The sequence below is a fragment of the Perca fluviatilis genome, chromosome 4 (assembly GCF_010015445.1).
Source record: "Perca fluviatilis chromosome 4, GENO_Pfluv_1.0, whole genome shotgun sequence".
Classification (NCBI taxonomy): Eukaryota; Metazoa; Chordata; class Actinopteri; order Perciformes; family Percidae; genus Perca; species Perca fluviatilis.
The window spans coordinates 29,937,332-29,961,791 of record NC_053115.1 but is presented as its reverse complement, the minus strand read 5'-3'; the positions used below and the strand labels follow the sequence as shown (position 1 = coordinate 29,961,791).

General features: G+C 36.2%; 1 protein-coding gene across 1 annotated transcript in view; it reads left to right on the top strand.

Moving 5' to 3' along the window:
* Window positions 1-24,460, top strand: part of kctd6a (potassium channel tetramerization domain containing 6a) — a 40,512-nt gene that overhangs the window by 7,058 nt on the left and 8,994 nt on the right. Inside the window, exons 3-4 of the mRNA XM_039797285.1 lie at window positions 2,693-2,862; window positions 5,040-5,292. Coding sequence (XP_039653219.1) covers window positions 2,693-2,862; window positions 5,040-5,292 — 423 coding nt within the window. The remainder of the gene's footprint in view (window positions 1-2,692; window positions 2,863-5,039; window positions 5,293-24,460) is intronic.

The window sequence follows — 24,460 nt, the reverse complement described above, 5'->3', positions numbered from 1 at the left end:
ATTTTCGCATCTATGACGTCACCCATTACTTTTTGCACTGCCATTTTAATAAAAGTAAAGTGCGTTCCGTTCCGTCCTGTATTTTGTGCATACAAACCGCGTAATGTCCACAAAAATAAGTTGGACAGTAGCGTGTGTATGACTGATTTCCGTCCGTTCCTAAAACTCTGAATTTTACAATGACTTTAACAAGGAAACCATCACATCATGGCATATAATGAGCGATAACCAGTAGCAGTGTTTCCCACAGATTAGAAAGCAATTTGTTGCGTGGGGGGTGGGGGTGGTGAGAGATACTTATTTTCGTAACAATCAAGTATGAAAAACGGAGGATCACGCTGTTGGATGCTGTCCTCCTCTCCTACTTTAATGCCTAACGAATCTATCTCTTTCTCTCCCTGACCCTCTCTTTCACTGGTTGAAGCCTGAAAATATTGTAAACAAATTAATAACATATCTAATTACACTGGTCGGACTGTTCAGCTCTGTTTCAGACTGATACCTCCGGTTCAGGCTGGTCCTCATCCTCAGCATGGGTCGCGGAAAATACTTTTCAATACTCATCTGGATTGAAGCAGCAAACATTCAGTGTTAGAGTAAAAAAATGACATAACATTGTTTATAATACGTTTATTTGATTCACAGCTGCTATATAGTGTTTTGACCTCGACAACCCAACTGCATTTTACCGCAAACTTGCGACTAGTTAACTTTCTAAAGCAGGCACAATCGCTTGTTTGCTAAGAGTCGGGTCTGGACTCCAACATTAACACACTGACAACATTGTATTCAGGGTGATGGTGTAAAGGTGTTCATGAGATACCAACCTTTCGTGAACTTGTGAATTTCGCCAGCCGTCTTCTCTCGTTTTCATGGAGACAGATGCTGTGTGCACGGTGGGGGAGGGGCTGTGTGTGTGGGTGTGTGGGTGTGTGGGTGTGTGGGTGTGTGGGTGGGTGGGTGTGAGACAGAGAGACAGAAGAGAGCCGGGAAAGGAAATGCAGCAGAATGAATACGCTGCGTGTTTTAAATAGCGTTTAAAAAATAAAATTAATAACGAAACGCAATATGTGGCAGCCGGTGTTGATTGTATGGTGCACCGCCACAAATTAGTCTTTGTGTGGAAAACACTGCAGTAGGCTTGTGCCGATTGGCGATCAATTCGTATATCAAAGATCGGAGGAATGATCGGCGATTGTTTTTTCCTACATTAAAGAGATTTGACAGAACTGTAACATCTAGAATCTGCTCTCTACTCTTTATATACTGCTACCTGCAGTAAGCCGAGTGCTTAGGGCCGTCAACAAATTACAACACCGAAAAGAGATGCAACAAATATATTTATTAATTTAACTTTTTTTTTTAAAGTAAGTGCTGTAGTATAACTAGCAGGAGACAAGTTATAATTGAGGTAAGTTTGGAGACATTACCTTATATAATCATTAAATTAATAAATATTTTTGTTGCATCTCTTTTCGGTGTTGTAATTTGTAGACGGCCCTAAGCACTCGTCTTACTGCAGGTAGCAGCAGCAGCAACAGAGAGCAGAAGAGAGCAGGCAAGTGTTCATAAACTTCTGGTGTACTTACAAACTTTCCAATCCATCGTTTTATGAGTACATAACCTATTTGTACTAGTGTAGAAGTTTGGTATCATTTCGGGCATTATTAGTGAGGTCATTTACGAGATACATCACTCGATCCATTAGCCCCTGCGCTAAGCTATTCAGCTGATAACGCTACGCTACGCTAACTCTCCCAATGTTTGACCCAGGTGAAAAAAGCTTCTGGGGGGGGTGTTTGGCTCGAGGTCATGGTGCAAAAGACCCTAGGGTGAAATTACTCCGAACCATCACTTTAAATCCAAATTAAAAGCCAATGTTAAATTGAAATAGAAAAGCCAAATATTAAATCCAAATTAAAAGCCAATGTTAAATTTAAATTGAAAAGCCAAATATTAAATCCAAATGGAAAAGCCAAATGGAAAATTAAAAAAATATATATTTTTAATTTGATCTCGCTTTGTTTTTCTTCTTTGGACTTTCAATTTCTCTTTGGACTTTCAATTTGAATTATGAATAAATATTTCCTCCACAGTCAGCACGTCAGCCAAGAAGGAGGCAGGACAGCCGAGCCGGTGTAGTTTCATAGATGAAAGCAAAAGCCGCTCTGCGTATCCATAATATGTCCAATTACATGTTCAATGTAGCCTGTCAGACTGGCGATCTGGCTATCGGCGATCTCGAGTAACCACAATTGGATGATTTGAAAATATTAGAGATCGCCCAAGCCTAATACCCAGTCTGCTGCCCTATAACAATGCAATGTATCGTCATCGTCTAGTTCAGTTTCAACGGCTCTGGTCATTTAGGAGCTACGAAATGCATTATATAAATGACTGGCCTTGTTTTGAGAAATTCATCAACAAATTAACAGTTTTGATTTCAAATATGTGGTCGATTTATCAAAATAGTGCTTACTTGAAAATTTGCTACACTTTTTTGAGATGTAAACATAGGTAGGTTTAAACAAACAAACAAACAAACAAAGGACTCAGATGTGTCATCACTTCTGCTCTCAGGAGTTTAGACTCCAGACATCAACTAGCCAAGAGCTCAAATTCCTTCTTGGTGTACTTAGTAGTGACAAAGGCCTTCAGTGTTGTCTCTGACTGCTGTTCCTGCTCTCTCCAGATGGGGGAGCCCGTGACTCTGAATGTGGGCGGCTGTGTGTACAGCACGTCTCTGTCCACGCTGCAGCGCTATCCAGACTCCATGCTGGGAGCCATGTTCGGAGGAGACCTGCCCACCGTCAGGGACGCAAACGGAAACTACTTCATTGACCGTGATGGCCTGCTTTTTCGGTAAGAGTGTGTTTATGCGCATGAGTTTGTGTGTCAATGTGGTATAGTAAGGCAGCAACCACCGGGGTTGAAAAATGAAGCCAATGCAGAGTTCATCGAGTGGCCACTTGACGCTGGCTCCAAAACGGAGTTAACCCCCATATATATCAACGGTTCATTTACGGGATAGTTCCTGCGCCGCTGGAAGTTGTCCCTCACTTTCCGCTTTCTTTATGTTAACTTTAAACTCCGGTCGCATCGAGCAACATCAACGGCAAGTTTTAAGGAACTTTTGGATTGTGCACCAAGGCAGGCCAGCTTGGTTCCTTTAGGGAATGATTGTAAAGATGAAAAAAAAATAGCTTTACGGCATTTACTCTCTAACTGGGACGTTTTAGGACCGATTGACGGGGATTTGCTGTGGACAAAATACACACGGCGATACACTGGTAAGAGCTAATGATGTTGACCATGTATCCAGCTAATTTAAAGAGCTCACGTTACTGTATTGTGTGAACAGTTATTTTTATTTAAAGGTGCAATATGTAATATTGTGTGTAATACTGGCAGCTAGCGGTTAAAATAGTTACTGCACTACCAATTCAAAATACTGGAGAGTCGTTTCCCCCGCCCCCACCTGCCCAGACTCGAAGTTCACGGGGGTTGCCAGGCTGAGACCGCAGCATTCACAACAACGTTGCTAGATACTTTTCTCACATAGCCAGACATTACTCCACAGCACAGCCGGAGTAGCTAACGGTAGATGCTGGCTATATTGACAGTCATAAAGCCCGTGCTCACGCGGAGCTCTGTAACCAACTGACAGACACACTTTTTCGGCTTAAAATTACAGTATGAACCGCTAAAAACACAACAACCTCACTGTCCTCTCCACACGCCAGTCAGGCACACTTCCTCGGCTTAGAATTACAATACGAAACGCTAAAAATACCACTACCTTACCGACGGAACACACTTCATTGGCTTAGAATTATGGCAAAAATCGCTAAACACACTGCAAACTCACAGTCCTCTCTTTCCGATTTTACAGCCCCCCTCCCGTGGTTTAAAATAACTCACCGTTGTCGGCTCCAGCCGCTGAAGAGGCTACACGCTGTAAACAGCCGTGGGCTGCTTGCCTGGTTCTCCGGTAACGTTAACAGGTAGCAGGGTTAGCATGGCGGCGTTAGCCAGGACCAGTCGGGATCACTTTACTGGCTGTGTCTCAATTGTTTTTGCGAGTAACCAACTCGGGTACTCTAGCTATATAATTCAATGTGAGAACACAAATGTTGAAATGACAAAAAATGCCCGTCCCTAGTAGCTGTGATAAATTAGCCTGAAGCTAATGCTTACCGTTTCAGGAGAAAATAAGCCAACTCTGCGTCCTTTTGGGCTCTAAGCTGTCTCCATCTTTCAAATACATCTCCATTATTTACCAGGGGGTTGTTATGTCTCTGGTCACGCAACTGTTAGAAACATGCTGTTTTCTTTTTTTTAGGTCGGGTAGAATCTATCTCCATTGATCCTGTTTGTTTGTTTGCTGCTTTCATGGCTGTACTAACGTTACAGCTGTAGCGCGCTGGGTTTACGTTTTTACAGGTATATCTGGCAACCCGGCCTGGCTGTCAAACTGGGCCGTTGATAACAACACACAGATCAAAACATAAACATAAATTCCGTCACGGAATGTAAATTTCAAAAAGAAAAAATACTGAAATTAGCATTGTTGTCAGAAAAGATAGTATTTCAGTTTAACATGTTTCCTTAATATCTGATGAGGCATTGGTGTCATTTTTGGATTTATTACAGTACAAATATTACATATTGGACCTTTAATATTGTATGTGGTGCAAATGTTCCACTGAAACAAGTTCCTTCCCGAGGCTATTTTGAAGAGCCACACTCGCTGCGTCCGGAGCTTTGCGCTGCCCAAGACGATTGGGATTGGTTTGAAGAAATGCAAACAACCCGGAGCGTTTTTTTTCCTCCTATCCAGGAGTGTATGCTCCTGTTATTCCTCTGCCGCGCTGTGAAGATAGGTCTGGCAATGCGAGGATGACCTGGGCTCAACTAGACCCTGTGGGTCGTACAGCAGCTCTCTACCCTCCCGTCCTGACTTTAACTGAAAGCAGAGTCTTACAGTATCACCAGCTCAGCAGTCTGGACTGATCCTGTCTCTGTTTCTGCTGTTTCAGCTACATCCTCAACTTCCTCAGGACGTCAGAGCTGACGCTGCCGTGCGACTTCAAGGAGACAGAGTTGCTCAGGAAGGAGGCTGACTTCTATCAGATCGAGCCCCTGATCCAGTGCCTGGGAGACCCCAAACCCCTGCTTCCCTACCCCACTGACACTTACGAGGAGGTGGTGGAGCTGTCCAGCACCAGGAAGCTGTCCAAGTACTCCAACCCTGTCGCAGTCATCATCACCCAGCTCACCATCACCACCAAGGTCAGTGGGAACACGTCTGAACATAAAACGTGATTATGTGCATTATTATTTCTCTTCAGACCCTCTTGTCTGCTTCTTCCTCTGCATTTTCCTTGTTCATTCACTATGTGTGATTCACACAACTCAGAAAAAAACTTGTTTTCTATTAAAAAGTGTTTCCCACAGAATTAGATTCCACTTGTGGTGGTAGCTGACACTTTCTTAGATTAATTATCAAATAATACTGTATACTGTATATGCTGTAATATAACGTTAATTTATAGATATCCTGACTAGCTAGGCTCTTTACGTGCTTGCTGATAATATTATTTGAATAGTTGGGTCTCCAAGATTGACAGCGTTGCGTTAAGAACATACAGACTAACTTATCAGAGTTAACTTAAATGCATCAGGTTTGGACCAATTTGTGCAGTGATGTTCATGTATGTATACTGGCATTGAAAAAAAGGAAACATTGGCACTGAAAAAAAGTTCCACTGAAAAACAAAACGCAGAGAGAGAGAGATTGAGTAAGAAAGAAAGAGAGATAGCGAAGTGCCGTTATCTTCATTTCGGCGCCCATATTATTCAGTCTGTCCGGCCACGATCAGGTGCAGAGCATAATCACATACAGTAAGGCTACAGTGCAGCCGGATACCTTACAAAATAAAACAAATTTCAAATAAAACACACAGGTTTATGGTGATTTTGGCTGTGTTTCTTCTCAGCTGTGTCTAGGGATGTCACGAGAACCGATACTTGCGATACCTTTAGATTCTAAAATAACAAAACAACGACGATGCCCATTTTTTTTAAGCACCGATGCCAGTGTTAGCATCGGTGCTGCGCCTCTTCCGGACCTGACGGGGGGCAGTATATGCCTACACGTGTTCTAGTCTGCCGATAAATGCTGGAGAAGAAGATGAACGCCGACCAGCACAGAAAAACACAGCACCTCATCTCCATGCACGGCAAATGACCCATCTGATTTGTAGAGTGCTAACCCGGGAACGGGCGCAGAATGAGCGTGAGACCCACGTGACACGTTCGTGCAATCAGCTGCCGGTTTTCATTTTTGGGAAACAATACAGATTAGCGCTGCCACTTACACATTATAGACATTACAGACATTACAGTTAGACATTACAGTTAGACATTACAGACATTACAGTTAGACATTACAGAATTACAGTTAGACATTACAGACATTACAGTTAGAATTACAGACATTACAGTTAGACATTACATTTCGACATTACGGACATTACAGTTAGACATTAAAGACATTACACTTAGACATTACACATAGACATTACAGTTAGACATTAGACATTACAGATAGACATTAGAGATATTACAGTTAGACATTACACATAGTCATGACAGTTAGACATTACAGTTAGACATTACAGACATTACAGTTAGACATTACACATAGACATTACACAGACATGACAGTTAGACATTACAGACATTACGGTTAGACATTACAGTTAGACATTATAGACATTACATTAAACATAGACATGGCAGACATTACAGATATTACAGTTAGACATTACAGAAGTTACAGCTGGACATTACGTTACAGTTAGGCATTACTGACATTACATAACACATAGACATGACAGATAGACATTACAGACATTACAGTTGGACATTACAGACATTACAGTTGGACATTACAGACATTACAGTTAGACATTACACATAGACATTACAGTTAGACATTACAGACATTACACATAGACATTACAGACATTACATTACACATAGACATGACAGACATTGCAGACATTATAGATAGACATTACAGACAAAACAGTTAGACATTACAGAATTACAGTTACACATTACAGACATTACAGTTAGACATTACACATAGACATGACAGTTAGACAGTACAGTTAGACATTACATACATTACAGTTAGGCATTACAGTTAGACATCACAGACATTACATTACAGTTAGACATGACAGACATTACAGACATTACAGTTAGACATTACAAACATTACAGTTAGACATTACATTTAGACATTACAGACATTACAGTTAAACATCACAAACATTACAGTTAGGCATTACAGTTAGACAATACATTACACGTAGACATGACAGATAGACATTACAGTTGGACATTACAGACATTACAGTTAGACATTACAGATAGACATGACAGACATTACAGTTAGACATTATAAACATTACAGTTAGACATTACATACATTAGTTAGATTATAGACATTATAATTAGACATTATAGTTATACTTACATTTTCTGTTAGGCGTCACTTTTTTCGCTGTGGCGCGAGCCAACCCCTTTTTATTGCCTTCCCCTCAGCAAACCCCGGCCCTACTGTGCCCTCTTTGGGTCGGACGGATAACGACCCAGTTGCCCGTCAGCGGGCGGATGTTTTGACCTATACTAAAAGGAGTTGATTTTGACGCTTCCCTGATTAATTTAGTTTATAGAGACACACAGCCCTCCGCCTTAGGAGAAGCCCCCGCCGGGATCAGGGAACCCGGGCAGACAAGAGGTTAGATACACACTACACCAGACGTCCCCAAAAACACGGGCTCTTATCCCCTGTATATGACAAGCACTGCCCGAGGGGATCTTTAAAACCAATGATTTTTCTTTAGTACTTACGGTCTCAGCCGTCCTCCCAGGGTCACGGAGGTCCCTTCCTTCTCAAGGACCGCGCCTTGCCCTTCTTGGTCGCGGACTGAGAGAGGGGATGCTCAGAGGCTCTGACAAGGCCGCGGATAGGGAAAATGCACTCCCACTAGGAGATAACAGGAGGTCTGGCGTGTTGATCGACGCCGGGAGGCAAACTCCACGCGCGGTTAAAGAGGAGTCACTAACCCCGTAGGGGGAACCCTACCGCTTGACCGCGCGCAGTACGATCCCAGAGAAAAAATAAAGAACTGGCAAAGATTGGCTCCCCTAGTCTAAAATCAGACTCAGGTGATTTTTATTATTTTGTGACAAAAGCAGAAATTAAAAGCAAGTGGTCCTTTACAACATAAAACTAAATAATAAAAATAAAGATAAAGCCTCCGCTCTATCAGAGGTATTTAAAGCTGCTACTCTTTTCCTCCTGGCCCTGTCTCTCCCACACTCATAAACGAGCAGGTAATCTCCTTCTTCGATGTCGAAGAGGGTAAATAAATCTTCCCCACAACGCAACGAAGAGAGCGTCTGGGTAAAAACTAAGAGAGAAGAGCAGACTTTTTGGCCTCTGTATAACAGAGGTATTCGAAGCCGCTTCTCAGAGATAGTCTTTTTTTCTTTTCCTCCCTTACACTCAGCGAAGAAGGGAACCCCTCTCCGGCTGGGAGAGTGATAATGAATCTTTCCCAAAACACAGAAAGTGCAAGGGTAGATGGAGAAGGCTTCATGGTATCCCGATGCCACGTAAAGCACTCGGTAAAAGAGCCCGAAGGAAGCCCAAAAAGGACCCAAAAGGGACCCAAAAGGGTAAAAGGGGCCAAAAGGCACCCAAAAGAGGGGCCGCTACTCGGCAAAAACACTCATTTATACACAAAAAACATTTTACTCCTCCTAAAATTATCAAAAGGGACGTACTATATGTACTTCCCTATCCTTGTAAGGTAATGTAGGAAACACTTCACAAATTACGTTACAGTAATGAACTTCATGAACTCTACAGCTCGTGTGCTGTGTATGGCCACACATGTGCCTTCAAGACGCACACACACACAGCTGCATGCACCGGTCAAGGCCGCAGCTCCTGCCTGTGCTCTTATCTGTCTAGGTGCTTTCCTACACTTTACTGTTTCTCAAAGAAAACTCTTTCTGTCATAAAATGCAAAAACAGATTAGTATGTAAGCAAAAAACAGATTTATATGTGAGCAAGATATATGTTATTTTTTTGGGGGGTTTCAACACACACTCTAAGCAATGATATAGTCTGCTTTTCAAAACACATCTATCTAAGTGATTATATGGTTATCTTGTTAATACTGACAACGCTATATATGTTGTAAAGCAAGAAACAACATGGATTCTGCTATTTCTTTGTTTTTGAGTTTTCATCTGGCCTAGCGGACAACATAACATAACAACATTAAAGACATTACAGTTAGACATTACACATAGACATTACAATTAGACATTACACATAGACATGACAGTTAGACATTACAGACATCACAGTTAGACATTACCGTTAGGCATTACAGACATTACAGTTAGACATTATAAACATTACAGTTAGACATTACATACATTAGTTAGACATTACACAGACATTACAGTTAGACATTACAGACATTACAGTTGGACATTACAGACATTACAGTTAGACATTACAGTTAGACATTACACACATTACAGTTAGATATTACACATAGATATTACAGTTAGACATTACAGAAATTACAGTTATACATTACAGACATTACAGTTAGACATTACGGACATTACAGTTAGACATTAAAGACATTACAGTTAGACATTACAAATAGACATTAAAATTAGACATTACACATAGACATGACAATTAGACATTACACATAGACATGACCGTTAAACATTACAGACATCACAGTTAGACATTACCGTTAGACATTACAGACATTACAGTTAGACATTACACGTAGACATGACAGTTAGACATTACAGTTAGACATTACAGTTAGACATTACACATAGACATTACACAGACATGACAGTTAGACATTACAGACATTACGGTTAGACATTACAGTTAGACATTACAGACATTACAGTTAGACATTACAGACATTACAGGTAGACATTACAGTTAGACATTATAGACATTACATTACACATAGACATGACAGACATTAAAGATATTACAGTTAGACATTACACATAGACATTTAGACATTACAGACATTACAGATAGACATTAGAGATATTACAGTTAGACATTACACATAGTCATGACAGTTAGACATTACAGTTAGACGTAACACACATATACATATACATTAAACATTACACATTTTTTTTTTTTATTTAATATTTTTTTATTTTTTTTTTTTTTTATTTTTATTTTTTTTTTTATTAAAATTTATTTTATTTAGACTTAGTTATTACAGACATTACAGTTAGACATTAAAGACATTACAGTTAGACATTACAAATAGACATTACAATTAGACATTACACATAGACATGACAGTTAAACATTACAGACATCACAGTTAGACATTACACATAGACATGACAGTTAGACATTACAGTTAGACATTACACATAGACATTACACAGACATGACAGTTAGACATTACGGACATTACGGTTAGACATTACAGTTAGACATTACAGACATTACAGTTAGACATTACAGACATTACAGCTGGACATTACGTTACAGTTAGGCATTACACTTAGACATTACAGACATTACATAACACATAGACATGACAGATAGACATTAAAGACATTACAGTCAGACAATACAGACATTACAGTTAGACAGTACAGACCTCACAGTTAAACATTACAGACATTACAGTTAGACATTACAGACATTACAGAAATTACAGTTAGACATTACAGACATTACAGTTGGACATTACAGACATTACAGTTAGACAGTACAGACCTCACAGTTAAACATTACAGACATTACAGTTAGGCATTACAGACATTACAGTTAGACATTACAGACATGACAGACATTACAGAAATTACAGTTAGACATTACAGACATTACAGTTGGACATTACAGACATTACAGTTAGACATTACACATAGACATTACATTTAGACATTACAGACATTACAGATAGACATTAGAGATATTACAGTTAGACATTACACATAGTCATGACAGTTAGACATTACAGTTAGACATTACACATAGACATTACAATTAGACATTACACATAGACATGACAGTTAGACATTACAGACATCACAGTTAGACATTACCGTTAGGCATTACAGACATTACAGTTAGACATTATAAACATTACAGTTAGACATTACATACATTAGTTAGACATTACACATAGACATTACAGTTAGAAATTACAGACATTACAGTTAGAGATTACAGTTAGACATTACACACATTACAGTTAGATATTACACATAGATATTACAGTTAAACATTACAGAAATTACAGTTATACATTACAGACATTACAGTTAGACATAACGGACATTACAGTTAGACATTAAAGACATTACAGTTAGACATTACAAATAGACATTAAAATTAGACATTACACATAGACATGACAGTTAAACATTACAGACATCACAGTTAGACATTACACATAGACATGACAGTTAGACATTACAGTTAGACATTACACATAAACATTACACAGACATGACAGTTAGACATTACAGACATTACGGTTAGACATTACAGACATTACAGTTAGACATTACAGACATTACAGGTAGACATTACAGTTAGACATTATAGACATTACATTACACATAGACATGACAGACATTAAAGATATTACAGTTAGACATTACACATAGACATTACAGTTAGACATTACAGATAGACATTAGAGATATTACAGTTAGACATTACACATAGTCACGACAGTTAGACATTACAGTTAGACATTACAGACATTGCAGTTAGACATTACACATAGACATTACACAGACATGACAGTTAGACATTACGGACATTACGGTTAGACATTACAGTTAGACATTACAGACATTACAGTTAGACATTACAGACATTACATTAAACATAGACATGAAAGACATTAAAGATATTACAGTTAGACATTACAGACATTACAGCTGGACATTACGTTACAGTTAGGCATTACACTTAGACATTACCGACATTACATAACACAGACATGACAGATAGACATTAAAGACATTACAGTTAGACAATACAGACATTACAGTTAGACAGTACAGACCTCACAGTTAAACATTACAGACATTACAGTTAGGCATTACAGACATTACAGTTAGACATTACAGACATGACAGACATTACAGAAATTACAGTTAGACATTACAGACATTACAGTTGGACATTACAGACATTACAGTTAGACATTACACATAGACATTAGAGTTAGACATTACAGACATTACAGTTAGACATTACAGACATTACACATAGACATTACAGACATTACATTACACATAGACATGACAGACATTGCAGACATTATAGATAGACATTACAGACAAAACAGTTAGACATTAGACATGACAGTTAGACATTACAGTTAGACATTAAACATAGACATTACAATTAGACATTACACATAGACATGACAGTTAGACATTACGGACATCACAGTTAGACATTAAAGACATTACAGTTAGACATTACAAATAGACATTAAAATTAGACATTACACATAGACATGACAGTTAAACATTACAGACATCACAGTTAGACATTACACATAAACATTACACAGACATGACAGTTAGACATTACAGACATTGCAGTTAGACTTTACAGACATTGCAGTTAGACATTACAGACATTGCAGTTAGACATTACAAACATTGCAGTTAGACATTACAGACATTGCAGTTAGACATTACAGACATTGCAGTTAGACATTAAAGACATTACAGTTAGACATTACAGACATTGCAGTTAGACTTCACAAACATTGCAGTTAGACATTACGGACATTACAGTTAGACATTAAAGACATTACAGTTAGACATTACAAATAGACATTACAATTAGACATTACACATAGACATGACAGTTAAACATTACAGACCTCACAGTTAGACATTACAGTTAGACATTACAGACATTACAGTTAGACATTACAGACATTACAGCTGGACATTACGTTACAGTTAGGCATTACACTTAGACATTACAGACATTACATAACACATAGACATGACAGATAGACATTAAAGACATTACAGTCAGACAATACAGACATTACAGACATGACAGTACAGACCTCACAGTTAAACATTACAGACATTACATTTAGACATTACAGACATGACAGACATTACAGAAATTACAGTTAGACATTACAGACATTATAGTTGGACATTACAGACATTACAGTTAGACAGTACAGACCTCACAGTTAAACATTACAGACATTACAGACATTACAGAAATTACAGTTAGACATTACAGACATGCAGACATTACAGAATACAGTTAGCTCAACATCTACAGTTAGACATTACACATAGACATTACATTTAGACATTACAGACATTACAGATAGACATTAGATATTACAGTTAGACATTACACATAGTCATGACAGTTAGACATTACAGTTAGACATTACACATAGACATTACAATTAGACATTACACATAGACATGACAGTTAGACATTACAGACATCACAGTTAGACATTACCGTTAGGCATTACAGACATTACAGTTAGACATTATAAACATTACAGTTAGACATTACATACATTAGTTAGACATTACACATAGACATTACAGTTAGAAATTACAGACTACAGTTAGAGATTACAGTTAGACATTTACACATTACAGTTAGATATTACACATATATTACAGTTAAACATTACAGAAATTACAGTTATACATTACAGACATTACAGTTAGACATAACGGACATTACAGTTAGACATTAAAGACATTACAGTTAGACATTACAAATAGACATTACAATTAGACATTACACATAGACATGACAGTTAAACATTACAGACATCACAGTTAGACATTACACATAGACATGACAGTTAGACATTACAGTTAGACATTACACATAAACATTACACAGACATGACAGTTAGACATTACAGACATTACGGTTAGACATTACAGTTAGACATTACAGACATTACAGTTAGACATTACAGACATTACAGGTAGACATTACAGTTAGACATTATAGACATTACATTACACATAGACATGACAGACATTAAAGATATTACAGTTAGACATTACACATAGACATTACAGTTAGACATTACAGACATTACAGTTAGACATTACACATAGACATTACACAGACATGACAGTTAGACATTACGGACATTACGGTTAGACATTACAGTTAGACATTACAGACATTACAGTTAGACATTACAGACATTACATTAAACATAGACATGACAGACATTAAAGATATTACAGTTAGACATTACAGACATTACAGCTGGACATTACGTTACAGTTAGGCATTACACTTAGACATTACAGACATTACATAACACATAGACATGACAGATAGACATTAAAGACATTACAGTTAGACAATACAGACATTACAGTTAGACAGTACAGACCTCACAGTTAAACATTACAGACATTACAGTTAGGCATTACAGACATTACAGTTAGACATTACAGACATGACAGACATTACAGAAATTACAGTTAGACATTACAGACATTACAGTTGGACATTACAGACATTACAGTTAGACAGTACAGACCTCACAGTTAAACATTACAGACATTACAGTTAGGCATTACAGACATTACAGTTAGACATTACAGACATGACAGACATTACAGAAATTACAGTTAGACATTACAGACATTACAGTTGGACATTACAGACATTACAGTTAGACATTACACATAGACATTACAGTTAGACATTACAGACATTACAGTTAGACATTACAGACATTACACATAGACATTACAGACATTACATTACAAATAGACATGACAGACATTGCAGACATTATAGATAGACATTACAGACAAAACAGTTAGACATTAGACATGACAGTTAGACATTACAGTTAGACATTAAACATAGACATTACAATTAGACATTACACATAGACATGACAGTTAGACATTACGGACATCACAGTTAGACATTACCGTTAGGCATTACAGACATTACAGTTAGACATTATAAACATTACAGTTAGACATTACATACATTAGTTAGACATTACACATAGACATTACAGTTAGACATTACAGACATTACAGTTGGACATTACAGACATTACAGTTAGACATTACAGTTAGACATTACACACATTACAGTTAGATATTACACATAGATATTACAGTTAGACATTACAGAAATTACAGTTATACATTACAGACATTACAGTTAGACATTACGGACATTACAGTTAGACATTAAAGACATTACAGTTAGACATTACAAATAGACATTACAATTAGACATTACACATAGACATGACAGTTAAACATTACAGACATCACAGTTAGACATTACACATAGACATGACAGTTAGACATTACAGTTAGACATTACACATAGACATTACACAGACATGACAGTTAGACATTACAGACATTACGGTTAGACATTACAGTTAGACATTACAGACATTACAGTTAGACATTACAGACATTACAGGTAGACATTACAGTTAGACATTATAGACATTACATTACACATAGACATGACAGACATTAGAGATATTACAGTTAGACATTACACATAGTCATGACAGTTAGACATTACAGTTAGACATTACAGACATTACAGTTAGACATTACACATAGACATTACACAGACATGACAGTTAGACATTAGGGACATTACGGTTAGACATTGCAGTTAGACATTACAGACATTACAGTTAGACATTACAGACATTGCAGTTAGACATTACACACATTGCCTTTAGACAATACAGACATTACAGTTAGACATTTCAGACATTACAGTTAGACATTACAGACATTACAGTTAGACATTACACACATTGCCTTTAGACATTACAGTTAGACATTACAGAAATTGCACTTAGACATTACAGACATTGCAGTTACACATTACAGACATTACATTACACATAGACATGACAGATAGACATTATAGAAATTACAGTTAGACATTACAGACATGACAGACATTACAGAAATTACAGTTAGACATTACATAGACATTACAGTTAGACATTACAGACATTACAGTTAGACATTACAGACATTACACATAGACATTACAGACATTACATTACACATAGACATGACAGACATTGCAGACATAGATAGACATTACAGACAAAACAGTTAGACATTACAGACATTGCAGTTAGACATTAAAGACATTACAGTTAGACATTACAGACATTACAGTTGGACATTACAGATATTACAGTTAGACATTACACATAGACATTAAAGTTAGACATTACAGACATTACAGTTAGACATTACAGACATTACACATAGACATTACAGACATTACATTACACATAGACATGACAGACATTGCAGACATTATAGATAGACATTACAGACATCACAGTTAGACATTACCGTTAGGCATTACAGACATTACAGTTAGACATTATAAACATTACAGTTAGACATTACATACATTAGTTAGACATTACAGTTAGACATTACACATAGAAATTACAGACATTACATTACACATAGACATGACCGACATTGCAGACATTATAGATAGACATTACAGACAAAACAGTTAGACATTAGACATTACAGTTAGACATTACATACATTACAGTTAGGCATTACAGTTAGACATCACAGACATTACATTACAGTTAGACATCACAGACATTACAGACATTACAGTTAGACATTACAAACATTACAGTTAGACATTACAGACATTACAGTTAGACATTACAGACATTACAGCTAGACATTACAGTTAGACATCACAGACATTGCAGTTAGACATTACAGACATTGCGGTTAGACTTTAAAGACATTGCAGTTAGACATTACAGACATTACAGTTAGACATTACAGACATTGCCTTTAGACAATACACACATTGCCTTTAGACATTACAGTTAGACATTACAGAAATTGCACTTAGACATTACAGACATTGCAGTTACACATTACAGACATCACATTACACATAGACATGACAGATAGACATTATAGAAATTACAGTTAGACATTACAGACATGACAGACATTACAGAAATTACAGTTAGACATTACATAGACATTACAGTTAGACATTACAGACATTACAGTTAGACATTACAGACATTACACATAGACATTACAGACATTACATTACACATAGACATGACAGACATTGCAGACATAGATAGACATTACAGACAAAACAGTTAGACATTACAGACATTGCAGTTAGACATTAAAGACATTACAGTTAGACATTACAGACATTGCAGTTAGACTTTACAGACATTGCAGTTGGACATTACAGACATTGCAGTTAGACATTACAGACATTGCAGTTAGACATTAAAGACATTACAGTTAGACATTACAGACATTGCAGTTAGACTTCACAAACATTGCAGTTAGACATTACAGACATTGCAGTTAGACATTACAAGCATTGCAGTTAGACATTACAGACATTGCAGTTAGACATTACAAACATTGCAGTTAGACATTACAGACATTACAGTTAGACATTACTGACATTATAGACAGACATTACAGTTAGACATTACAGACATTACAGTTAGACATTGCAGTTGGACATTACAGACATTGCAGTTGGACATTACAGACATTGCAGTTAGACATCACAGACATTGCAGTTAGACATTAAAGACATTACAGTTAGACATTACAGTTAGACATCACAGACATTGCAGTTAGACTTCACAAACATTGCAGTTAGACATTACAGACATTGCAGTTAGACATTACAGTTAGACATTACACATAGACATTACAGACATTACGGTTAGACATTACAGTTAGACATTACAGTTAAACATTACAGACATTACAGGTAGACATTACAGTTAGACATTATAGACATTACATTACACATAGACATGACAGACATTAAAGATATTACAGTTAGACATTACAGACATTACAGCTGGACATTACGTCACAGTTAGGCATTACACTTAGACATTACAGACATTACATAACACATAGACATGACAGATAGACATTAAAGACATTACAGTTAGACAATACAGACATTACAGTTAGACAGTACAGACCTCACAGTTAAACATTACAGACATTACAGTTAGACATTACAGACATTACAGTTGGACATTACAGAAATTACAGTTAGACATTACACGTAGACATTACAGTTAGACATTACATACATTACAGTTAGACATTACAGACATTACACATAGACATTACAGACATTGCATTACACATAGACATGACAGACATTGCAGACATTATAGATAGACATTACAGACAAAACAGTTAGACATTAGACATTACAGTTAGACATTACAGAATTACAGCTACACATTACAGACATTACAGTTAGACATTACACATAGACATGACAGTTAGACATTACATACATTACAGTTAGGCATTACAGTTAGACATCACAGACATTACATTACAGTTAGACATGACAGACATTACAGACATTACAGTTAGACATTACAGACATTGCAGTTAGACTTTACAGACATTGCAGTTGGACATTACAGACATTGCAGTTAGACATTACAGACATTGCAGTTAGACATTAAAGACATTACAGTTAGACATTACAGACATTGCAGTTAGACTTCACAAACATTGCAGTTAGACATTACAGACATTGCAGTTAGACATTACAAGCATTGCAGTTAGACATTACAGACATTGCAGTTAGACATTACAAACATTGCAGTTAGACATTACAGACATTACAGTTAGACATTACTGACATTATAGTCAGACATTACAGTTAGACATTACAGACATTACAGTTATACATTACAGTTAGACATTACAGTTAGACATTACTGACATTATAGTCAGACATTACAGTTAGACATTACAGACATTACAGTTAGACATTACAGACATTATAGTCAGACATTACAGTTAGACATTACAGACATTGCAGTTAGACATTACAGTTAGACATTACAGACATTGCAGTTGGACATTACAGACATTGCAGTTAGACATTACAGACATTGCAGTTAGACATTAAAGACATTACAGTTAGACATTACAGTTAGACATCACAGACATTGCAGTTAGACTTCACAAACATTTCAGTTAGACATTACAGACATTACAGTTAGGCATTACAGTTAGACATCACAGACATTACATTACAGTTAGACATGACAGACATTACAGTTAGACATTACACATAGACATTACAGTTAGACATTACAGACATTACAGTTAGACATTACAGACATTACACATAGACATTACAGACATTACATTACACATAGACATGACAGACATTGCAGACATTATAGATAGACATTACAGACAAAACAGTTAGACATTAGACATTACAGTTAGACATTACAGTTAGACATTACATACATTACAGTTAGGCATTACAATTAGACATCACAGACATTACATTACAGTTAGACATGACAGACATTACAGACATTACAGTTAGACATTACAGACATTACAGTTAGACATTACAGACATTACAGCTAGACATTACAGTTAGACATCACAGACATTGCAGTTAGACATTACAGACATTGCAGTTAGACTTTAAAGACAATGCAGTTAGACATTACAGACATTACAGTTAGACATTACAGACATTGCAGTTAGACATTACACACATTGCCTTTAGACAATACAGACATTACAGTTAGACATTACAGACATTACAGTTAGACATTACAGACATTACAGTTAGACATTACACACATTGCCTTTAGACATTACAGTTAGACATTACAGACATTGCAGTTAGACATTACACACATTGCCTTTAGACAATACAGACATTACAGTTAGACATTACAGACATTGCAGTTACACATTACAGACATTACATTACACATAGACATGACAGATAGACATTATAGAAATTACAGTTAGACATTACAGACATTACAGTTAGACATTACTGACATTATAGTCAGACATTACAGTTAGACATTACAGACATTACAGTTAGACATTACAGTTAGACATTACAGACATTACAGTTAGACATTACAGACATTACAGTTAGACATTACAGTTAGACATTACTGACATTATAGTCAGACATTACAGTTAGACATTACAGACATTACAGTTAGACATTACAGTTAGACATTACAGACATTATAGTCAGACATTACAGTTAGACATTACAGACATTGCAGTTAGACATTACAGTTAGACATTACAGACATTGCAGTTGGACATTACAGACATTGCAGTTAGACATTACAGACATTGCAGTTAGACAGTAAAGACATTACAGTTAGACATTACAGACATTGCAGTTAGACTTCACAAACATTGCAGTTAGACATTACAGACATTGCAGTTAGACATTACACTTAGACATTACAGACATTACAGTTAGACATTACGGACATTACAGGTAGACATTAAAGACATTACAGTTAGACATTACACATAGACATTACAATTAGACATTACACATAGACATGACAGTTAAACATTACAGACATCACAGTTAGACATTACCGTTAGACATTACAGACATTACAGTTAGACATTACACGTAGACATGACAGTTAGACATTACAGTTAGACATTACAGACATTACAGTTAGACATTACACATAGACATTACACAGACATGACAGTTAGACATTACAGACATTACGGTTAGACATTACAGTTAGACATTACAGACATTACAGCTAGACATTACAGACATTGCAGTTAGACATTACAGACATTGCCTTTAGACAATACAGACATTACAGTTAGACATTACAGACATTACAGTTAGACATTACCGACATTACAGTTAGACATTACCGACATTACAGTTAGACATTACACACATTGCCTTTAGACATTACAGTTAGACATTACAGAAATTGCACTTAGACATTACAGACATTGCAGTTACACATTACAGACATTACATTACACATAGACATGACAGATAGACATTATAGAAATTACAGTTAGACATTACAGACATTACAGTTAGACATTATAGAAATTACAGTTAGACATTACAGACATTACAGTTAGACATTACTGACATTATAGTCAGACATTACAGTTAGACATTACAGACATTACAGTTAGACATTACATCTAGACATTACAGACAGTGCAGTTGGACTTTACAGACATTGCAGTTAGACATTACAGACATTGCAGTTAGACATTAAAGACATTACAGTTAGACATCACAGACATTGCAGTTAGACATTACAGACATTTGCAGTTAGACATTACAGACATTGCAGTTAGACTTTACAGACATTGCAGTTAGACATTACAGACATTGCAGTTAGACGTTACAAACATTGCAGTTAGACATTACAGACATTACAGTTAGACATCACAGACATTACAGTTAGACATCACAGACATTGCAGTTAGACATTACAGACATTGCAGTTAGACTTTACAGACATTGCAGTTAGACATTACAGACATTGCAGTTAGACATTACAGACATTACAGTTAGACATTACAGACATGACAGACATTACAGAAATTACAGTTAGACATTACATAGACATTACAGTTAGACATTACAGACATTACAGTTAGACATTACAGACATTACACATAGACATTACAGACATTACATTACACATAGACATGACAGACATTGCAGACATTATAGATAGACATTACAGACAAAACAGTTAGACATTACAGACATTGCAGTTAGACATTAAAGACATTACAGTTAGACATTACAGACATTGCAGTTAGACATTAAAGACATTACAGTTAGACATTACAGACATTGCAGTTAGACTTCACAAACATTGCAGTTGGACATTACAGACATTGCAGTTAGACATTACAGACATTGCAGTTAGACATTAAAGACATTACAGTTAGACATTACAGACATTGCAGTTAGACTTCACAAACATTGCAGTTAGACATTACAGACATTGCAGTTAGACATTACAAGCATTGCAGTTAGACATTACAGACATTGCAGTTAGACATTACAGACATTGCAGTTAGACATTACAAACATTGCAGTTAGACATTACAGACATTACAGTTAGACATTACAGATATTACAGTTAAACATTACAGACATTACAGTTAGACATTACAGACATTGCAGTTAGACATTACAGACATTACAGTTAGACATTACACCTAGACATTACAGTTAGACATCACAGACATTGCAGTTAGACATCACAGACATTGCCGTTAGACAATACAGACATTACAGTTAGACATTACAGACATTACAGTTAGACATTACAGTTAGACATTACGGACATTACAGTTAGACATTAAAGACATTACAGTTAGACATTACACATAGACATTACAATTAGACATTACACATAGACATTACAGTTAGACATCACAGACATTGCAGTTAGACATTACAGACATTGCAGTTAGTCATTACAGACATTGCAGTTAGACTTTACAGACATTACAGTTAGACATTACAGTTAGACATTAGAGACATTGCAGTTAGACATTACAGACGTTACAGTTAAACATTACACATAGACATGACAGTTAGACATTACAGACATTACAGTTAGACATTACAGACATTACAGTTAGACATTACAGACATTACAGGTAGACATTACAGTTAGACATTATAGACATTACATTACACATAGACATGACAGACATTACAGTTAGACATTACAGACATTACAGTTAAACATTACACAGACATGACAGTTAGACATTACAGACATTACAGTTAGACATTACAGACATTACAGTTAGACATTACAGACATTACAGGTAGACATTACAGTTAGACATTATATACATTACATTACACATAGACATGACAGACATTAAAGATATTACAGTTAGACATTACAGACATTACAGCTGGACATTACGTTACAGTTAGGCATTACACTTAGACATTACATACATTGCAGTTAGACCTTACAGACATTGCAGTTAGACATTACAGTTAGATATTACACACATTACAGTTAGACATTACAGACAATACAGTTAGACATTACACACATTGCCTTTAGGCATTACAGTTAGACATTACAGTTAGACATTGCAGTTAGACATTACAGAAATTGCACTTAGACATTACAGACATTGCAGTTACGCATTACAGACATTACATTACACATAGACATGACAGATAGACATTATAGAAATTACAGTTAAACATTACAGACATTACAGTTAGACATTACTGACATTATAGTCAGACATTACAGTTAGACATTACAGACATTGCAGTTAGACATTACAGTTAGACATTACAGACATTGCAGTTGGACATTACAGACATTGCAGTTGGACATTACAGACATTGCAGTTAGACATTAGACATTGCAGTTAGACATTAAAGACATTACAGTTAGACATTACAGTTAGACATTACATACATTGCAGTTAGACTTCACAAACATTGCAGTTAGACATTACAAACATTGCAGTTAGACATTACAGACATTGCAGTTAGACTTCACAGACATTGCAGTTAGACATTACAGACTTTACAGTTAAACATTACAGACATTACAGTTAGACATTACAGTTAGACATTAGAGACATTGCAGTTAGACATTACAGACCTTACAGTTAGACATTACACATAGACATGACAGACATTACATTACAGTTAGACATGACAGACATTACAGACATTGCAGTTAGACATTACAGTTAGACATCACAGACTTTGCAGTTAGACATTACAGACATTGCAGTTAGACTTTACAGACATTGCAGTTAGACATTACACATATTACAGTTAAACATTACAGACATTACAGTTAGACATTAGAGACATTGCAGTTAGACATTACATACCTTACAGTTAGGCATTACAGACATTACAGTTAGACATTACAGTTATATATTACAGACATTACAGTAAGACATTATAGACATCACAGTTAGACATTACAGACATTGCAGTTAGACATTACACACATTGCCGTTAGACATTACAGACATTACAGTTCGACATTACAGTTAGACATTACGGACATTACAGTTAGACATTAAAGACATTACAGTTAGACATTACAGACATTACAGTTAGACATTACAGTTAGACATTACGGACATTACAGTTAGACATTAAAGACATTACAGTTAGACATTACACATAGACATTACAATTAGACATTACACATAGACATTGCAGTTAGACATTACAGACATTACAGATAGACATTACAGATATTACAGTTAGACATTACACATAGACATGACAGTTAGACATTACAGACATCACAGTTAGACATTACCGTTAGAAATTACAGACATTACAGTTAGACATTACACGTAGACACGACAGACATTACAATTAGACATTACAGACATTACAGTTAAACATTACACATAGACATGACAGTT